At 46.0% G+C, this 21,119-nt stretch overlaps 1 protein-coding gene across 2 annotated transcripts in view; it reads left to right on the plus strand.

The window, feature by feature from the left end:
• The first annotated feature begins 5,007 nt into the window (after positions 1–5,007).
• LOC149340761 (thyroglobulin-like) overlaps positions 5,008–21,119 on the plus strand; it is a 95,495-nt gene continuing 79,383 nt past the window's right edge. For both annotated transcript variants that reach the window (XM_089549611.1, XM_089549612.1), the window contains exons 1-2: positions 5,008–5,309; positions 11,072–11,185. In XM_089549611.1, coding sequence (XP_089405737.1) covers positions 5,084–5,309; positions 11,072–11,185 — 340 coding nt within the window. In that variant the 5' untranslated portion in view covers positions 5,008–5,083. The remainder of the gene's footprint in view (positions 5,310–11,071; positions 11,186–21,119) is intronic.

The raw sequence follows: 21,119 nt of genomic DNA on the forward strand, positions 1-21,119 counted from the left end.
CCGCCTAGTATATTTATGGGAAAAGGGGCGCCAGATTGTCTGGTAGAAAGGCCCGACAGCAGAGCAAAGCGACGAAATGAAGCAAAAATACGCAGAGGGCACAGTCGCAAGTTGCCGTTGCACGGTTAACAAGTGTGTGTTGGCCGTCTCTCGAACGCGTCCCTTGCAAGCGTCTCAGGATACCTGATACGGGCCGCCCGCTCGGACCCGGCGGCGTCTTGCGGGGGTGTGCGCGTATTTGGAGGGGGGGCGGGGGGGGGGGGGGGGGGGTAGCGGCTTCCATGTGCGCCGAGAGCCGGGTCTAACGCTCTTTTGCCCCTTCTATCGCTGTGCTGTTCAGGCTCGTTCTTTGCTACTACTTTACCATTTCCACCTCCCCGTTTGTTTTTTCTGGTTGTTGTTCAGCCGCGGCCCGTTTGAGACTTGTCGTGCTGCCTATTATACGGTCCCCTGCCCTCATTCTCAAGTTTGTTTAGAGGGCGGAGATTATACCTCCTCGCTTGTTCTGTGTCCTTATATTGACGAAACGGATTCATTGTAAGCCTGCCCTGACGAAGGGAATACCATTCCCGAAACTGTTGGCAAAATAAACGTTAAAAGAACAGTCGCGTTTGTCGTAATACTGATATATATATATATATATATATATATATATATATATATATATATATATATATATATATATCTCTTGAAAAAGGACAGGCTCTGTCCGAAACGTCGACTCCCAATAAACGAAGCGTTTCTCAATTTCGCATCTTATATATATATATATATATATAATGTCTCTAAATGCATCTAAAACAAAGTTAATGTCGTTTACTAACCGTTCCACTTGAATTCCTACAGCTTACTTCCTCAATAACGATAGAGTAGAACTTACAACGACTAACAAGTACCTAGGAGTTCACTTTCAGTCTGACCTATCTTAGCATTACCATATTAACACAATCTTAGCATCAGTAAATCGCGCTCTCGGCCTTCTTAGGAGTAATCTCAAACACACGACTTCACACTTAAAAAACTTGCTTACATCACGCTAATCCGCCCGAAAGTTGAGTATGCTTCTGCCATATGGGACCCTCAACAAGCTTACATCGTAAAAAACATTGAATCCCTGCCAAACCGTACTGTTCGCTTCATCTTTTCAGATTATTCACGCTTCACCAGTGTCACAGCATTAAAACAACGTGCCGAGTTGGAACCGCTATCATGTCGACGCCATTTCGCTCGCCTAACCTTACTTCACAAACTGTATCACCATCCCACCCTCCACGACGACTTCTTTTTGCTGCACTCTGCAGTCTTTCCTCGCCGCGACCACGATAACAAAATAAAACGCATCACATGCCGTTCATTGCTTTACGCGAAATCATTCACTCCTCGCACTATAATAGATTGGAATAACTTGCCATCACACATAGCTCTTGAGGTTAACCTACAATCGTTTCAGCATTCGTTAAAGCAAACCATGGACTAACAGATTTGGTATTTTTGTTGTATTATGTGCATTTACTGAGTATTTTATTCTGCGTTGTTTGTTGTTATTTGTGTACATTACTGGCTTTAATTCATTACTACGTGTATTTTGTGTCAGGTGCCTGTGCCTTATATTTATGCTTGTATCACCCCCCCCCCCCCCCACCCTTATGTAATACCCTCGCACGAGGGCCCTTAGGGGTATTATGAATAAATAAATAAATAAATAAATAAATAAATAAATAAATAAATAAATAAATATTGCATTCACTAGCAAAAACTTAATAGCTTAATCAATATATTCAAGTCCCGCATATCCGCACGAAAAATTCTTCAGTAATATTGCCGGTCAGGTCACGGCAGTGAACAAAAGACTGGCTGTGCTGGCTATTGAAGATAACGAAGATTCTGACAGAAAGTGCAGCGTTTTCTTTTTTTGAGTTCAAAGGGATTTATGCAGTCTTATCGGGAGAAGTTGAGTTTTGGTATAAATTGCCGACACATTTAGCAGAAAATCTCGACTGCTAACACTTAGTGGAGAGAGTGGAACACGCTGCCATGGTGTCACATTTCCTCGTAGACACACCTTGCCCCCCCCCCCCCCCCCCCCCCCCCTTCCTTCCTTGACAAAATTTAAAATTTCGACCACCCCGTCCTCACAGCCCTGAAACCTGACCCATAAATCCGTCCCTCAAAAAGCTTGTAACCTTGTACTGCACTGAGAGTCACAGAGAGGCATGTAGTATACTTATCATGCGAACCGTTTCAGCGGGACTAAGATAACAGGCCATAGTTGTTTTGGTCCCAGTTAAATGAAACCAAGCCAGATATTGTGCTCTTTGGGCACAGGTGCCCTTGCGCAATAAAAATTCATAATCACCATCATCAACACCCAGGAAGCCGCACTGTCATCAACACGGCTGCTATACGGTGCGGTGGTAAATTAACTCTGCGGTCAGTACGGCGTGGAACGGTACGCACGCTGGGGTGGTGGGATTTACTGGCGAGAAGGGAACTCATGATGAGGTTGGAAGGTGCGGTGCAGCCGTCGGCGTTACTTATTCTCCGCAGATGCTCAGAGTGGGAAGAACGTGTAGTTTTTACAGCGCCGACGTTGGTAGAGCAATCACGCCTCATCCGACATTGGCGTTGTTGAAGCCTAGCACGTGAACACGCTGGTCATGTGACCTTACGCCGTGATGTCAACGCGAACGGAGCTGTCCGGCGCAGAGCCAGATCTCCGTCAGCCACCCACGTGACCCCCTTCACTTGTTCACCGCGAGCACACGACGAGGAACCCGGAAGAAATGTCCCGGCTCGTGAATAATCAGCCGCACTCGAATGACGCTGCTCTTCTTGCTTCTCCACTGTACGCCCTTGGTGCATTATTAAGGCTACTGACCCGCGAGGTAGACAAGTCGGCACGCTTCGCACAACAGTGAACTCCCACGTCGGCGGATGGACACTGCAGCAGCCGCCAGACGGATCTCTCGGGCAGAGCTGTGGCCACAATGACGCTGCTGGCAAGGTCCTTACGTACGAGTCGCCGATTCCCAAGGAAAGCGACGACGCCGGGTGTAATAATAAAAGAAAGAGTAGCAGAAGCTGAAGCAAAGCGTGCACGGAGGCATGGAAGATTCTTTGGTCTTAACTGCTATGGTCAAGTGCATTAATGAGAAGCATAATCGTAGCACAATTTTTGTGTTGGCGTTCGTCATTAATTGATATCTGAATATTCGACATACCTCAGATATCTCAGTTGCATAATACATATGCGTGCGGGTGCGGGCGAAAGTAAACTCAGCACACTCCTCTATTCTGGGCGCAACGACCCGCTGCTGTGGCTCAGCGGCTATGCCGTTCGGCTGCTGAACCCGATGTCGCGGATTCGATATTTTTTGCAACTGCTTGGATGTGAAACGCAGGAATGGCAGTGTGCGAAAAATTTTTCGATGCATGGTAAAGATGTCATGCAGGTGGTCGAAATTAGCCGAGGACGCACCACTACCGCGTGCCTCATAGGGCGCAGTGTTGTATTGCTTCAATCAATCAATCAATCAATCAATCAATCAATCAATCAATCAATCAATCAATCAATCAATCAATCAATCAATCAATCAATCAATCAATCAATCAATCAATCAATCAATCAATCAATCAATCAATCAAGCAATCAATCACACACACAACACGTCACACATCACTCGATACAACACGCACACAGCACTAATCGGACGTACAGTCTTTGTCAAAAGTTTAGAGCCCAGGAGGCTTGCTTCTAAGCCTTGCAGTGGGACTCCTGTATCATTCGCGGAAGTCCTACCTATTGGAGGAGGCAGGACAAGAAATCTTACCTTCTAGAGATTTGGAGCACCGGAGGTGCATTATGAACCACACAGTGTGATTCACAAGCAAGTCCCCTGGGCTCCAAACTTTTGACAAAGGCTGTACGTCACACATGATCACATCACATCACACCACATCACATCACATCACATCACATCACATCACATCACATCACATCACATCACATCACATCACATCACATCACATCACATCAAAAGCGATATCCGATAAAAGACTGTTGAGGTTTAACTCTTGTAAACCTAGTTATACAGAGCGGAAGCCCTGTTCCGTTGCTTCGCAAGTGTTGCGTCACGTTGCTACTCGGTGTCAGCGGCTCGTTTAGTTCCCGTCCTCTGCAGTGCACCTCCTCAGCGAGCTGTATCGACTGGATGATAGGACGCGGCTTGACGGCGACGCCGAAGAGTTGACACACTACGTCCGGCGCGGGCCTCGTCCATGGCGAAACTGAAGGAGAAACCATAGATAGAAACCGCCGACGTAGCAACTGCTACACCCTCTCCTAATCACGTGGTATCACAACGGTGGAGCCGGCGAACGCGCGCAGGTTGGCCTCTGCTTGGCGAGTCACGTGTTTTGCCTGCGCTCCGAGACCTGAAGGTCAAACACGTATCAAGGTTGACCTTGGGAGACAAGTAGTAATAAGGCTTTCGCTCTAAAAATGCATGCGCAAGCGTAGAAGCGCTATGAGCGTTACCAACCCGCGCACCTTACGTATACTATTTTCCAATCGGCAAGGCACAATCATGTTTTTTAAAGGCCACGGCGAGTTTTTCTTCTGTCCGCACTTATATCTTCTTACAGCGGTGGCGAAGCGGCCCAACGGCCGTCACACACTACCTCATTCGCGAGAAAAGCATTGCTCTTTTCCTATAGCTTTCCTGGCATTCGGTTCGCTATGTTAGGGCACTTGCCTCATAGGAATGGGGTAACCGGAAGCAGTTATGCTGAAACTATTATGAAGCACTCGTTATTAGCCCACGACAATGTAGCCTAGCTATATAACCGCCTGACATGAACCAACTAACAGCACAGAAAGCTCGTTCGCTAATACGATGCGAGGCTGGGGCACCTAGCCGCCGGGAGGGGGCGCCGTTATCTTATCAGCGAAGTCGTATACAGCGTCTGCTTCATCTTGCCTGCAATCTAATGAGGCGTTCTGCGGACGCCGCGATGATTCGGACAGACAGCGTGCCCCTGTGTTTTTGCCCCGCGGAAGCTCTCCCGCCTGCTCCCAGAAGAGATGCTTTGTGTGCATCAGCTGGTCATTGCGGTCCTGGCAACAGCAGGCGTGTATTCGATTGTGCCATTTCCGTCTGAGGCCAGTGATTTCTCTGAGGACTTGCAGATGCATGGGAACGCGGTTACGGGAGACGAGTGCTGGAATTCGCGCTGCGTGGCGGTCGATGGCTGCCCCGATGGTTACGTGGATACCAGCGGATGCTGTCCGGTGTGCCAGAAAGTACTGAGTAAGTAGTCGCGTGATGTGTGATTGCAGATATGTTGCTATCGAGGTTTCGTTTAACACAGCAAAAGTGTGGCCTAGTTGGCCTCAGGTAGCACCGAAACGTTAAGACAACGTTACTTTCTAATGCGAAAGCATTACTAGTCCCGTAACGAGAAAAGCCGGCGGCCTGTGTATGCGTCTACTCACAGATGGTACAGAAAATAGCGATGGCAAGAAAAATGGGGTGATGTCATCAAGCGGCCGTATGACGTACACATCAAGCATTAGCGTAATGTCTAGTTTGAACGATAAGCTAAGGTTTGCCAAGCAACACATGACGTCTTTTTTAATTTTTAGCATTAGCATGACGTTTCAAACTAACATGTAGCGCTACTTCAACTTACACAACTTCAACTTACTTACTTACGAGTAAGCGAAATTAGTGAAGACGTAGCGCGAGCTGTCAGCTAATGTTATCCGTAATTAATTCTCCGCAGGATTAAATATTACGAGCGGAAAAAAGAACGAGAAGGGTAAGAGGGAATAGAACACAAGCAAAAACCAAAACGTCACCGCATGCGCATGGTCTCATGCGTTAACAGGAAAAGCTATAGGAAAAAAAAAAACTGTGAGAGAACATGAATGCCGATTCCTTTCTTTTAGTTATTCGAATTAGCTCTTACGCTCTGAGAAATTAAGCACTGACATACGAGGTCTGTTAGAAAAGTATCCGACCTTTGGCCGAAGAAAAAAGACTGGCATAACTGGAGCGTTGGAAACCTAATCACCTTCAAAGTAGTCTCCTTGGGACTCCACACACTTCTCCCAGCGGTGCTGCCATTGTTGGAAGTATTCCGAAAAGGCCTCTTTCGGAATGGAGTTTAGCTCAGCTGTCGTTGCAGCCATAATGTCCTCTCTTTTCTGAAATCGCGCTCCTTTCAATGTCCTCTTGACTTTGGGAAACAGCCAGAAGTCGCAGGGGGCCATATCACGAGATATAGGAGTCTGTTGAACTACAGTAGTCTGGTTTTTCACCAAAAAAGTCTGAATCAAGTGAGAGGAATGTGCAGGAGCATTGTCGTGATGGATGCGCCAATTTCCTGTTGACCTCAACTCCGGTCTCTTGCGCCGCACAGCACCACGTAAGCGACGGAGGATGCCCCTATAGTACTCTTTGGTCATTGTTTGACTCTGTAGGGTGCGCACTCGTGGTGTGCCACACAGAGGGAGTCAAAGAAAGCTGTCAGCATCACTTTGACATTGCTGCGCACTTGGCGGGCCTTCTTTTGTCTCGGTGACATGAAATGCTTCCTCTGTGACGACTGGGATTTGGTTTCCAGGTCGTACCCGTACACTCAAGACTCGTCACCAGTGATTATGGTGTTTATGAAGTCGGGGTCACTGTTTGTGGAATCTAGCATGTACTGCGAGACTTCAACACGCAGCTGCTTTTGCTCCACTGTGAGCAGCTTCGGCACGAATTTCGCCGCAACTCTCTCCATGGCCAAATCTTCGGTGATAATGGAATGTGCAGGAAAATTGCTGATGTCCACCTCTTCCACAGTTTCTCGGATAGTCACACGACGGTCCCGCATCACCAGAGCGTTCACTTCGGCAATGATCTGGCCATTTCGGCATGTTGATGGCCGACCGGAGCGAGGCTCGCTCTCCGCCGATGTGCGGCCACCTTTAAATCAATTGAACCACTGTTTACATTGTGTGCGGCTCATAGTACCTTCACCGAAAGCCGCTCTGAATATTCCGAACGGTTTCCACTCGGTTATCATTCGGCTTCTGGCAAAATTTGATGCAGTAGCGCTGCTCCTGTCGCTCCGCCATTTTCCTTCTAATAAAAAACCGACGAGAGCACTGCGCACTGCCTCACTCAAACGCTGCGTCCCAGCGACTGACGCTATCGGCAGGCCGGAAAATATTCGTACATGCGCACGAAGGTTCAACGTCGGCTGGTGCAAGCGCGCTTGTTTCATATCCATCAGATGTTTGCAAAAAAAAAAAAAAATAAAGTCGGATACTTTTCTAACAGACCTCGTACATGTCTTCCTGGGCCATCGTGGCCATTTTTTATGCTTTCTATCTCAGCGCGTGAACACCTTACTCATGTTGTGACGTTTCGATTTTTTTTTTTGCACTCTGCTTCCCCCACTCTTTTTTTTTTTATGCGGTCGTCACATTTGCACTTTTGCAGAACCATGAAATAAAACAGTTTTCAGCTCTCACTTCGTCTTCTCTGCTGTCATTATTTCCTACTTTCGTGTGCTTAAAGTGTTTCCATCGATCGCACTGAACAGCTAAGACTGCCATATGGAACCAATGGGAACGCTTTGGACGATAGCACAAAAGTTAATAAAAAAAAAATACAGGACTGTCGTCGGGCGGTTGGCGGATATATTGATTGTTATAGTGAAATCTTACATTCTGTGAAGAAATTGCGTTTATATACGGTTTTCCGCCCGCTCAAAATTGCTTTCGTCACCAATTGTCAGGTATGACTTATGTCCAAGAGCGCGGGCACTGTACTCTTATTGCCTAAATACAGTGTATAAACATTTTCACTGTTCTCAAGTGAATCGAACGCACACCAATGGACCGTGTCACACATGCCTGGTAAACGGGCTGTATGAAGTCAGTCAATCAAAACGCAGCTATTGCTGCCTCTGCACGGCAGCAGTATGGTTGCATCCAGAAAGGCAAATTTGAAAAAGGTATATATAAGAAACGCAGAGTAAAAAGGGGAAAAAGATTTACATAAACACATAAAAAGCCCCTCGAACATCTTCGTTTCCCTTTGCCGAAATATCTTGCGTCTCTGCAGGAGGGTTAGCGATGGTGCATTGACAGGTATCACTCCATTCCTCCGCATAGAACTGGCCTCAAAGCCTTCTTACGTGAACGTGTCGTAATGTTCACGCAGTGTTGCGCATTGCGGACTGAAACTGTGCTTGTGGCAGCATATAAGCAAATTACCGCGCCCGAAGGAATTTATTGCACACGCATGCTATCGGCGGCGATCGTTCACACACGGACCTGCTCGGACGATGTTTGTGTGCACAAGAGAACATGAGAGAGGTTCTTTGTGCACGGGTTCAACACAGCGTTTCCTGAATTGTAGCACGTGTTTCTTGCCAGATGTTTTTTTCGTTGGTGCGGCATTGTACAGGTGGCGCAGCTCGCTGTGGGCTGAAGGAAAAAAAAAAAACCGGTGTACGCCAGCCCTTTTACCTGCTCTCCTAAGACGATGTGAGACCCCATGAACATACAGGATGTTTGCCGATGGGGTCTTGATCTCGTTCCAGTCATTAGTATGCTGACGCTTCCGTAGTTCCCAGAGGAGCTTCCTCAATCGCAAGTTTCTCCATGTTCGTTTCAAATGTGTTCCTAAATATCGGCGGATGACGTCCGCATGTCAAGCAACCAAAGCTGATACTCTGGCGTATCGCTTATCACTAAGAAAGGAGTAAGGGGTAAAGCAAAAAAAAAGAAAGAAAAAACAAGCGTTTGACAATTCGACTTCATCATTATATTTGATAGAGCAGAACGTTGGGCCAGTCGGTGTAGCGACATAATCAAGAAAATTTTACGCAGAATAACACAAGACGGAGGAAGAAACACGTACACGTACACGAGCTCGTGTGTGTATACGTGTTTCTCCCTTCGTCTTGTGTTATTCTGCACAAAGTTTTCTTGATTATTTATTTATTTATTTATTTATTTATTTATTTGTTTATTTATTTATTTCCTCAAAGTTCTCGGTTGAGACATTACATGAGGGAGTGGATGGTATCTGGCAAACAATGGTAAAAAATGTTAAGATGAAAGGTTGGCGATGCTCCGTTTGAATTCTAGTGGTTTGATGATAATGACAACTTCGGTGGGCAGGTCATTCCAGTCTCGTGCAGTACGCTGAAAAAATGACTGCTGAAATGTCACAGTATGGGCTTGTAGGGGATACACTGCATTACTGTGGCTGAAGCGGCGATGCGGTGGGCTCTTTTTATATAGGGGTTATCAAAAGGCAAAGAATGAAAAAATTTATGAAAAAGGTTAAGATGTGCTATCCTACGGCGCGAGGCTAGGGGGGGGGGGGGGGGGGGGGTAAGTTAATTCGAGCTTTTAGTGCTGAGATGCTTGAGTGGTAGGAATAATTAGATAGAATGAATCGTGTTGCGCGGTTCTGAACAAATTCGAGGGCGTTAGTAAGGTTATTGTGGTGCGGATCAAAAATAGCGTTAGCATACGCAAGCTTGGGACGCACAAAGGTTTGAAAAGCAAGCTGTTTAATAGGGGGAGGAGCGAGTGAAAGGTTACGGCGTAAATAACCTAGAGCACAATTAGCAGAATTTATTATGTGGTTAATATGAAAGGCCCAAGTTAGGTCACGCGAGATATGCACACCAAGATATTTGAATGATTCGGATGGTGCAATCTGCACGTTATTAATATTATAATTAGGCACTACGTAATTACGACGACAGTGAATGGACATTAACACGGTTTTAGAAGTATTTAATGACATGAGCCATGTTTTACACCAGTCCTATATGCGAATAAGGTCAGTTTGTAATGCGAAATGGTCGGTGGAGTTAGTAATTCCTCGGTAAACGACACAGTCATCGGCAAAGAGTCGGATGTGAGAAGAAATGTTACACGGTAGGTCATTAATATATATCAAGAAAAGGAGGGGCCCGAGTACCGTTCCTTGCGGTACCCCCGAGAGCACAGGTGTTAAGGATGACGAGTGTGAATTGGCATATACGAACTGCTGACAGTTAGATAAAAACCCTCGAATCCAGTTCAGAACACATGGATGAATATTAAGGCGCGATAACTTTAGTAAGAGACGACCATGGGGGACCTTATCGAACGCTTTTTCGAAGTGTAAAAACAATACATCAGTCGGGATATTACGATCAAGGTTTAAATGTAAGTCGTGCAGGAAGAGTGCCAGTTGGGTATCACAGGAATGATTTTTGCGAAAACCATGCTGGCTTGTGTGAAAAAAATGAACGGGCGATAGGAAGTTAGCAATATGCGAGTATAAAACATGCTCCATTATTTTGCAAGAAACGCTTGTTATGGAAATCGGGTGGTAGTTACTCGGCGATGATCGGCTTCCTTTCTTGAAGTTTGGGATGACCTTGCCCACCTGCCAGTCATGTGGAATTGAACCGGTGTTGAGGAATTCCTGGAATATGAGCGATAAGAACAGGGTACACGTACGTTTAGTATTTTTCAGCACTTTGGCGTTGATACCGTCCACTCCAGTAGATGACGAGTTCTTCAGTGATTCAATTACCTTGACTATGCCGACGGGATGAAATGTGATATTTTGCATGAGCGGGTGCGTAAAATATGGTGGATCTGGAAGACTGTCAGGTGGTTCATTAGTAAAGACTGAACTGAATGCTTTGTTAAGAACATCTGCAACCTCAGTGTCCGGAATAGGAGATCCAGAGCTACTGTTAAGTGAAATCTCATTACATTGATTAGGGCTAATGGTTTTCCAAAATAGTTTTGGGTTAGCCTGTAGCATAGATGGTAAAGTAGTAGAAAAAAACTTGCGTTTGAAAACCAGCAAGTAGCTAAGTATTTCGATTTGTGGGTGAATATTTAACGATTTTCAAGTCTGATGACGAAAGCGACATCTCAGAGGTCATTTGTGGCATTTTTGCTTCAGCCGTCAGTGCCGTCTTACTGACTAAGGAGATGGACTGAATCAACACTTGTATGCGATGTTAAAATACCGCATGCGTTCTTTCCCGACAGAGGAAAATGAGCCGTGTGAGACCCCTGGGAGAACCACCGAAGACATCCCTGCAGCCCGCTGTGCTCACGGCTTCTCCTGCAAGAAGGGCGCCTGCAGGAGGAACAGTGACCCAGGTACGGAGGGCAGTCTGGATGCCATTTCGATCTAGGAGAGTGTTTCGACACTTTCTATCATCGTCGTCATCATCATCATCATCATCATCAGCCTGACCACGCCCTCTACAAGGCAAAGGCCTCTCCCATGCCTCTGCAATTCACCCCGTCCTTTGCCAGTTGCGGCCACCGTGTCCCCGCAAACTTAATCTCATCCGCCCACCTACGTTCTGCCGCCCCCTGCTACGCTTGCCTTCTCTAGGTATCTCCTCCGTTACCCTTAAAGACCAACGCTTATCTTGCCTTCACATCACATGCCCTGCCCAAGCCCACTTTTTCCTCTTGATTTCGTCTAGGATGTCATTAAACCGCGTTTGTTCCCTCACCCACTCCGTCCACTTCCGATCTCTTAACGTTACACCTATCATTTTTCTTTCCATAGCACGCTGCAATGTCCTTAACTTGAGCTGAACCCTTTTTGTTAGCCTCCACGTTTCTGCCCCACAGGTGAGTACCGGTAAAATACAGCTGCTGTATACTTTTCTCTTGAGGGATATTGGTAAACTGCCATTCATGATCTGAGAGAACCTGCCATATGCGCTATAGAGATGTACTGACGTTGAACTGAACTGAATGTATTCACAGCGACGTTGTGGAGAAGGCGCGAGAAAAAAAAAAAAACCTATGGAGATGCCTTGCGATAGCATTATATTTTACATTTGTCCACCATGGCATATAGCAGTTAAATTAATGATTGGTCGATAGAGGTCATAGACCTTGTAGCATCGTAACTCTCTCGACCAATCAGTGAAATTCGTGACATCGCACGGTATATTTTGCTCCTGATATGAATTATATAATGCTATCGCATTGATAAGACGCGACATACAAAGAAGGTTCAAGGTTCATTATAACAGTGAGCTATGAGGGGCGCCGTAGTGAGAGCACTAGAATAATTTTGACCACTTGTTTTTCTTTCGAGTCGCTAGAGCCAAGCTTCGTGGCCACTTGGTAAACACGGTAGCGTAACAGCCCTTTGACTAAAGGCGACGAACAGACATTTGTAATGAAACTCAATTGTCGAAACGCGTCAAGACGTCGTCAAATACTGGCTAAATAAAGTCAACAGCGATTAATTTTTCTTGCAAATCTACTTTTCAGCTTCTTCTGGTCAGATTTGTGACATGTCATAGACCAGTATGACAATGTCTCAAGCACTGTTTCAGCATCATCATTACATGCCCTGCCCATGTATATTTTCTCTTCTTGATTTCAGCTAAGATATCGTTAATTCAATGAAAAAACGGGGAGCAGCTCTAGGAAACTGGGAAACAGAGTAAACTATACGGACGAGCGTTGCAGTTGTCTGCAGCCTGCTATGTTGTTGCGCTTACGTCTTTACATTGTCGCAGTGCTCTTGTAGCTAGAAATTATAACATGCGCAGGCTTTCAAAAACATCAGCGAATACCCCCAATCACCGCTTCCTCGTCTTCTCGATAGGGGCGTGACGTCGGGCTTTCACTCTCCTGTGACACCGAAACAGTTTAGACAGTGTGGCGAGGAGGAGGAAACAGCTTTATTGAAAAAGATACAAAGTGTCATCAGTTCTCCAGCGCAGTCCTCAGTCCAATACACGAGTGGCAGTGGCGGCCTGGCAAGCTCTCTGGAGCAGCCATCGCTGCCCGTAGAGAGCTCGTGGATTTTGTCGGGCGTAAGCAGTCCAGCAGAGTTCACACAGTGGTCACAACCACTGATCCGCTACCCAGCGTTCTTTCATTAGTTGCAGCAATAAAACGAGAAACTGCAAACGCCGACAGATTGCAATGCGCGTTCGCGGGATCACAGCAGAGGAGCTCTTTAATATTACCAGTTAGGAAATTATCTCCGCCAAGTAGTTGGACGTTGGCAAATAATGTCGCTGCCTATTGAGCTGGACAGTCAAGTGACACTAGCGCCCTAAAGGCTTTCTTTCATATGTTGACTGGGCCTGAATAATTCACCCGAATGTCGTAAATGTCGGGATAGTGAAGCAACCTTCTAGCTTTGGACTAATTAGAGTGCCGGATTTTGACAGATAGCAAGTTGGGAAGAAAATAGCCGACGCGCTACGAACCTGCCGCTACTTCGGACAGACGTACCTAGCGGCCTATGTAGGGACTTACGGTAAGAGTTTCGCGACAGGTGTAGTCGAAGATGAACGAAAGGAAGAGAAAGAATAAAAAAAAGAAGAAGAGCGAAAAAGGGAAAGAGAAAAGTAGCGAACAGAAAAAAAGGGAAAGGAGCGAAGGAGAAAAAAAGATAAAGAAGAGCAAAAAGAAGAAAAGAAAAAAGAATGACAGGAAAAGAAAGAGAAGGAAGAAAGAGCAAATAAATATTGCTCGATGGTTACGAATGTGCAATACGAATGTTTGAGCTCTAGCTTGGTGCGACAGGAAATATTTTTTTTTTGTCCCTGGAGAAGTTAGACAGCTGGAGGCAAATCCTGGCTTGCCCAGGACTGCAGTGATATTCTGCAGTGCGTTTTGGTGAATATAGATCCAACTACCTCCCGCTGTCGGGACGGATGCTCAACTCACTATAGTCGGGTACAACTCAAGAGAACGAAGCGGCAGATGCTCCTCAAAGGAGGCCCTGCAGTCAGTGTCGTCGTTTAAACCGTCACTAATCCCCTTGCATCAGCGACTCCCTGCGATATCAATCTAACAGGTCCTACTGTAGACCACCCGTCGCCTCCCATTCTCTCTCCATCTTCCCTCTCCTCTTTTACATCTCCCTTCTTTTCTCTAAAAATGGAAAGGGGTATTTAACTCTCTCCACTTTCCACCTGCCAATCGAGGCAGGTGGAAAGTGGCAGGTGGCTCTGCGGAGAACGACGAAGACGACGGCGCGAAACAGGAGACAGCAATAAGAGCTGACACACTAAACTTGAGGAGGAGAAGATGAATGAATGAATGAATGAATGAATGAATGAATGAATGAATGAATGAATGAATGAATGAGTGAATGAATGAATGAATGAATGAATGAATGAATGAATTAATGAATGAATTAATGAATGAGAACTTTATTAGGTTTCCGGAAATGCGCGGTTGGTCGTCCTTAGTCCACGATGCCAATAGTCTGGGCTGCCTCTCGGGCTCTGGAGTGCAGTTTGCGCGGCTCAGAGTGACCCATGTGGGCCAGTTAGCTACTGGAAAACTTCAAATTAGGAAGGAATCGATAAGCAGAACCACAAAAGTAACTCAGCAGACAGGAGGCATTAGAGTGTAGGAACATCCAGACTAGGACCTTTCGAAAGCCTAGCCAAGTACTGCAAAATCTGGCCCGAGAAACGTGAAGAAAAATCAACCTGTACCGCATGTGGAGAAGTATCCGACATCATTCACATGATATGGAACTGCAGAGAAAAATTAGAGAAACTTAACACTAGAACACTCAGTCAACCGGAGTGAAAGATGAAGAAGGAACAAGATGAACGAAGAAACTTTCAGTTCCTGGCATATCATGTTTTATTTCACACGGAACATCAGAGCATCCACTTACTTTTTCCTTTTTTTTTTTTTTTTCTTAAACATTTACAACCTTCTGCCTGTCGTCTTCCTCAGGGAATAGACAGTTTTTGTCGAGATGTCCATGAAAATGGCCGATAATGGTACGAGAGCAGCCGCGTTAAAAACAAGCGAACAAATAAAGAACTGATAGACTGGCTAGTGTATAGAATAATGACACGAAAAGGCCATACAGACAGCCATACGTTCCACTGTACCCTTTCAAAGGTCTTTCACAATAGAATTGCAAAGAGTGACTACGAGGTCGTTCACATTCGCGTTCTCTTTTTGCGGCGAACTTCATGCACTTTGCAGCAGAAGTTCTTCGCTCTCCGCGTGACCACAATGCAAGGAGGATCGGCAGAGTCGATCACGTCTTCAGCAGAGCAAGCATTCTTCGTACGAGGCTCTCCTTTTGCAAGTAAGGGCGTGACCTGTCCGAGAAATGGCACTGCCGCATGTTCTTTTATTCCCGTGTTCCTTTTACGACCGTTGTACGAAATCGACCCTTTGTCCGGACAAAAGCGTCGCTTAGCTTCTCTGTATCACTCGCGGCCTACTAATGCCTCTCTTCTTTTCTATTCCACGGCACCTGCATCTGCGCCTTGCCCTTATCCCAGCTTCCCAATCCCGAGAAAGGACGGTGCTCTAGTGCCTTAGCAGCGAGAGCCGGTCGCGATGAGCACTCCGGTCGCGTATCCCATCTGTAGCGGTCGCGGGCGGTGGTCCTCGCTCTTATCCTGAGATATGAGCCCGGATAATCCTCCTGACCTCGGCGTCCGGGGCAGAGTCAACCTCTGGGCTTCGCTGTCGTGGTCTGACCCCACAATGGCTATGGAAACCGGATGGCTGAAAGGCAGAACTAAATCGGGCACCTCTGATCTGACACACAGGTCTGTGCAGCGCTCACTCGCGTGAGCTACATACACCGGCATTGCTGACTTTGAGGCGGAGCGTGCTGTATTTATGTTTTAGTCTGAGTTTATAGCTAGAACATACGATCAGCTTCGTGTCTTGCTCAGGTTTCGCGGGGGACTCAAGTCGTCGTGAAGTCTCTAGATTCAAGTCTATAATATACTTTTCACACTCGCGCAAGAAATGGCAGTGGGTACTTATTGCGTCACAACGATAGCGTCTTCAAGTCAGTCACAATTTTTTAGCTGATTATAAACAGGGCTTATGATCACAAATTCTCGCCTTTGTGGTTGTAAGCACAAAGCTGTTTGCTCCCTATCCGGCGGGCAGGTTGTGATGACGCCACAAAGTCACGTGACCTATGTGGCCCACCTGTCTCCTAGGTTGTTCTCCGAGCAACATCTGCCAGAGTCATGCTAGTGATTTTTCGCTGCCAGATTTTGTGGGTAACGTTTCCTTTGACGCTATCGCGTTAAAAATTTCAAATGAGCATTTTAACTTCAATAAGCGAAAAGTACCGCACTAAACCTCACTAGAAATAATTAATTATAGCTAGCCTAGATCGGGTAATTTTTCTTGTTGCTCCACTCATTAATTTTGTCAGTTATTGTGTCGTGATGACACAGAATAGATTTAGTTCCCTTCCAGGTGATAACCTAACATTCGTGCAACTTAAAAACAGAAGTGGTCATTGTGACGACTTGCTGCAAGTTAGCTAACATAACCGATTAAGCAAAAGGATACCCCGCCTCATTTAACTTTTCGACTGATGCCAGTCTTGAAAAAGAAAGATATTGCCACTTGAAGACTGGCTCTTGCAGTGACGGAATTTCACGAGACTGCTAGGAAAGTGCAAATTCTGGAAAGAAAGGCAGCGAAGTTCGTTACATTAAAAGTTCGTGTGCGAGGTTCATGTACGAAAGTCGTGCAAGAAATTCGAGAAAGACACTCTTGTACATAAAATAAAAGAAAAATATAAAACTTTCTGCGACCAGCGCAACCTTAGAGGTGAGTACGTGTACCACAACTTTAAAAGGGCTTATCCAGCACTGGGAAGTTAAGTGCAATGCTCTCACTGAGGCTTTGACGGACCGTCTTGCCCCAATAAACACATGTGTACTCGCGAGAAGATTAAAACATCCGTCGATCCTTTCGTCTGTTTAAAGTGCGTTGGCTGTCACTGACAAACACATTTTTGCTTTGTGTTGTTTGGGGCTGTATCAAGAAAGCTGAGTGCGTCATACAGAACAGCAAAACATTAACAGCATTGCACTGGGCGAAGATGTACTCGAAAATCGGATTCAAGGCCTCTTACTTTTGCTCGCGTGTGGAGTGCCCCCTCGGCCTTTCGTTTCCCCACTGACTTCTCCATCTGAGATGGCGTTGTGAAGAAACCGTCAGCCTTCGAAAATTAGAAACATGGAAAGAGGGAATCAACTTCCATCTGCGAGAAGTTGTGATAAAAAGGTGCGCGAGCGAGTGAGAGGATGAGTGAGTGAGTGTTTGAGTAAGCTATTGAGTGAGGGAGTGAACGAGTGAGTGAATGAGTGAATGAGTGAGTGAGTGAATGACTGACTGACTGACTGGCTGACTGACTGACTGACTGACTGACTGACTGACTGACTGAATGAATGAATGAATGAATGAATGAATGAATGAATGAACGAACGAGTTAGTGAATGAGCGAATGAATGAATGAATGAATAAATAAATAAATGAATGAGTGAGTGACCGAATGAATGAATGAATGAATGAATGAATGAATGAACGAACGAACGAACGAACGAACGAACGAATGAATGAATGAATGAATGAATGAATGAATGAATGAATGAATGAATGAATGAATGAATGAATGAATGAATGAATGAATGAATGAACCGACCAGTGGTGCCTTTCTTGTGCACAGGCATGAGTAATCTTAGTGCCCGGCGCCACTGCGATCCTCGGAAGCCCCAGCAAAATCAAACGAAATCTCGTTTTTCCTTTCATGTGCTCGCTGCCTCTTCCTCTCTTAGTTTATGCCGCTTTTCTCTCGCCGTCTGGCTTCTTCTTGCGAAGTTTCCCAGGAAAGAAGTTGCAGAAGAAAGAAGAACCACACTTTTTTCACGTGTGACCAGGGCGCGGCTTCTTTACTCTTCCAGTCACGTTTTCCAAGAAAGGTTTGCACCGTCGCCGTGACTTCGCTTGCACTCGCAGCCTGAGCTCACACTGCGTGGTTGAGGGGTTTGCGTAATAGCCGAAGATAGGATACGCGCCCACCACTCGGATTCAAGGGAAGCAAATAGAAAGAAAAAGAAAAAGAGTCGGCGCATGCTCGTTCTAGGTGCGGGCTGTGTAAGGGACCTTACTTTTTTTTTTTTTTTTGATGCAGAACTATTTGTTGACGGCAGCCTTCTCACGCATAAAAGCCCGCACTGCAGATACATTGCGGATGGACTGTGTAGGCGGCTGTGAATCATCGATAATCTTTAAATATTTGGTTCGGCTGGACGTGATAATGCGTGCTTTAAAAAAAAGCATTCTAAGCACGAGAGTTTACGTGTACCTTGCTGGGGGCACAGAGTCGTCTTCAGCCAATTGATCTTTAATACTGACGAAATAGCGGCCACGAAATTGGTGCAGCGGGACAACGAGGAAAGTGAGGGCGCTTATCTGAACCGCTTATCTTAACCCTGCACCGCTGTGCGTCGTGGAGGGTCCACGTAGTCCTTCGTCGCTGCGCCCCTGACAGCCGCGTACTAGCCATCATCTATTCATTATACAACAAAGTCCATACATCATACCTTGTCCAAACATCGTGCTAAGAATACTAGATGGGATTTTTGTGAGCTATAGACCTTACTTGTGCTGGTATCTGGACAAGTCCGGATAATCATGAGAGGTCCTCAGTGTCTAAAACATAGCATTCTATGAATGTTGAGCGGAAGATTGCAGGTTCGGCACTTTTACAAGCTTTTCATCTCTGGTAAGTCAAAGCATATATGCTTGTACCCATTTGAGAACTAGAGGGCCGGTACCGTTACTGAGATTCGCACCTATAGTGAGTCCCAAATACACAGCGGATTGCTCTACCAATAATAAATGTGTTATACGGGGAGTTTCAGCGGCCACTGAAAATTTCTTAAATACAAGGAGTTAGAAATAAAAAGAAAATCTCCTCCAGGAAAAAACTCAGCTGCGGCGGTCATCAGTTAAAATAAGTCATCCTTGTTAGGTAGCTAATGAACTAAATTTTTGTATTTAACCTTTTAATTAGCACTGTATACTGGTGAGTACCAAAGGCGAGCTCTATGACACGGATAAAACTCCGCCAAATCAGTTACTGAAATGAAAAACACGTTCTCTAAACTTCTGCAGCGTCAGGAAATCCAGCGCGCATTTTTCCACACTAAACTGAAACTGAGCGCATGAGGCGTGCGATGAGCTCGTTCGTTGCAAACCCGGGAAACACATGTGCCCCCCCCCCCCCCCCCCCCCACGCACGCACGCACGCACGCACGCACGCACGCACGCACGCACGCACGCACGCACGCACGCACGCACGCACGCACGCACGCAACACGCACGCACGCATGCAGAGAGAGAGAGAGAGAGATAGACAGCCCGACACAGGCACGCACGCGCACACGAAAGCAATGAGCTTATTCTGCCCATGACTACTAAGTATACTAGGAAAATATCTATTCAGAGAACGGGGACTATTTTTTTACATCTCATCAAAGGTCACATGGAATTTTGTCGCTCTTTCCAAAACATTGTTGCCTTGTTAAGTAGGCGTTGAATGGATGACATTTTGTTGCCTCTTTCGACACATTTTCCGGCTGTGGACAAGACCTATAGCCTGCTGTTTATTCAGGGAAGGGAAGTACGCCATTTCTCCCGCATTCCGCTTAAGTATCGGGCCTTCCGGTTCTTGCAAAATAGCCTCGATGCAGCGAGTTCCCAAGAGTTATAGTCCTTTCGTGGCGAAATGGCTTGCGGAATTTGATGGCAATGGATTCATTTGTTTGCTCGCAAGTGGAAGTTTGTGACGCATAACCTGTGTTGAAGTACTCGCTGTTCGCCTTATTATGCTGTGGTCGTAAACTCTGAGAAGAAATACTGCACTTCGCGGAGATATATAGTGACACCATCGTTCCCTAGTGCTCTAGGGACAGGCAGTAAATCAAGTCTTCCCCTCTACGCGTGCGCGTGATTCTGTCCTTCCCACGATAGTGTGCTGATATGCACGTATAGCAGCCACTTCTGATAGCAAAGCATTTCTGCCACCAAAGCGCTAGAGGGCGTGAGTTAGTGCGTGGAGAGGGGTGCACCGGCTGAATTAAAACATTTACAGGAGCGAATGCAGAGAAAGAAATGTGGAGGGAAGAAGAATGGAAAGTGGAAGAAAAAATTCGCAGGCACCCCCAGCCAATGGGAAATATCCGGCCATGGCGCAACCATGGCACTAAAATTTGCTTTCACCTTTAACAGCCTTTTCTGTGCTTATTCGTTCTAAGGGTGGTTTTTAGAAAAGAAAGCTACAGTCGCCACATTTTCAACATGACTTCTAGGGTCGACTGCCGGCAATTTTAATGCGATAGCATTAAAGAGCATTAAAATCCTCGTCGCGGAAAAAAAAAAAAAATGTCGAGCAAAAAAGGACCGGCAGTGCATGGGCGAATGCAGCGGCAACTGTTCCCTCGGATGACTTCATCAAGCTTCTCCGTAGAGCGCAATGCTGTGAGAAGAAGCCTGCATATCGTCGTGGCTTTAATCGGCGATTACGTCACCGTTTCAAATGCTATAGCATAAACAAAAATTAAAAACGGCGTGCTTTACCAGAAAAATTGATACATTTGAATCCTTGAGTTTTATCTAATTCTAAAAGGAACTTCAGCTTTACTAAGCAGAACTTTCATCTTGCAGCCTTAGGCGTCTGCTGTAGCACCACACTAATGTGTCAGTGGGTCAAGATTGGTTGAAAAATTCACAGATATACCTTATTCCATTATTTATTGGAAATGCTACCAGATTGCCAGTATGCCTTTTATGCATATTGCCCTTTATGATGCATTTTATCAGAAGTGACATCACTTCCGGTTTGGTGACGTCACCTCCCTCCAGCCAGAGGGAATGCTACTGTCTGATGGTGTCACTTCCTTAAAGCCAATGTGAGATTTTTATGACCAGTGACCTATTTTGGTCCCCTGGGGCTTCTAATACTATCGCATCAAAATGCGTGGCCGCGTCATTGCCACTGATGCGGCTCGCACCGCACGCTGTACCGATTGGTATTTGTTGACAGGCGACAGGCCTACGAATGAGAAGACTTAGGCCGGTTGATCAGTAGGGATGCACCCAAAAGGCAGGTATGCTGGCATTTTAGGCTGAGAGTTTTGCTTTTTCAGCTGCTACCACTAAGATGCAATTGTTATGGCTTTCTTCGGGTGCAAAAAGGTAGAGACAACTGTACAGCAGTGTTTGAATGTTTACGACATGTCGTCTC

This window comes from Amblyomma mixtum, chromosome 6 (assembly GCF_055824585.1).
Source record: "Amblyomma mixtum isolate Tamu chromosome 6, ASM5582458v1, whole genome shotgun sequence".
In the NCBI taxonomy this organism is placed as follows: domain Eukaryota; kingdom Metazoa; phylum Arthropoda; class Arachnida; order Ixodida; family Ixodidae; genus Amblyomma; species Amblyomma mixtum.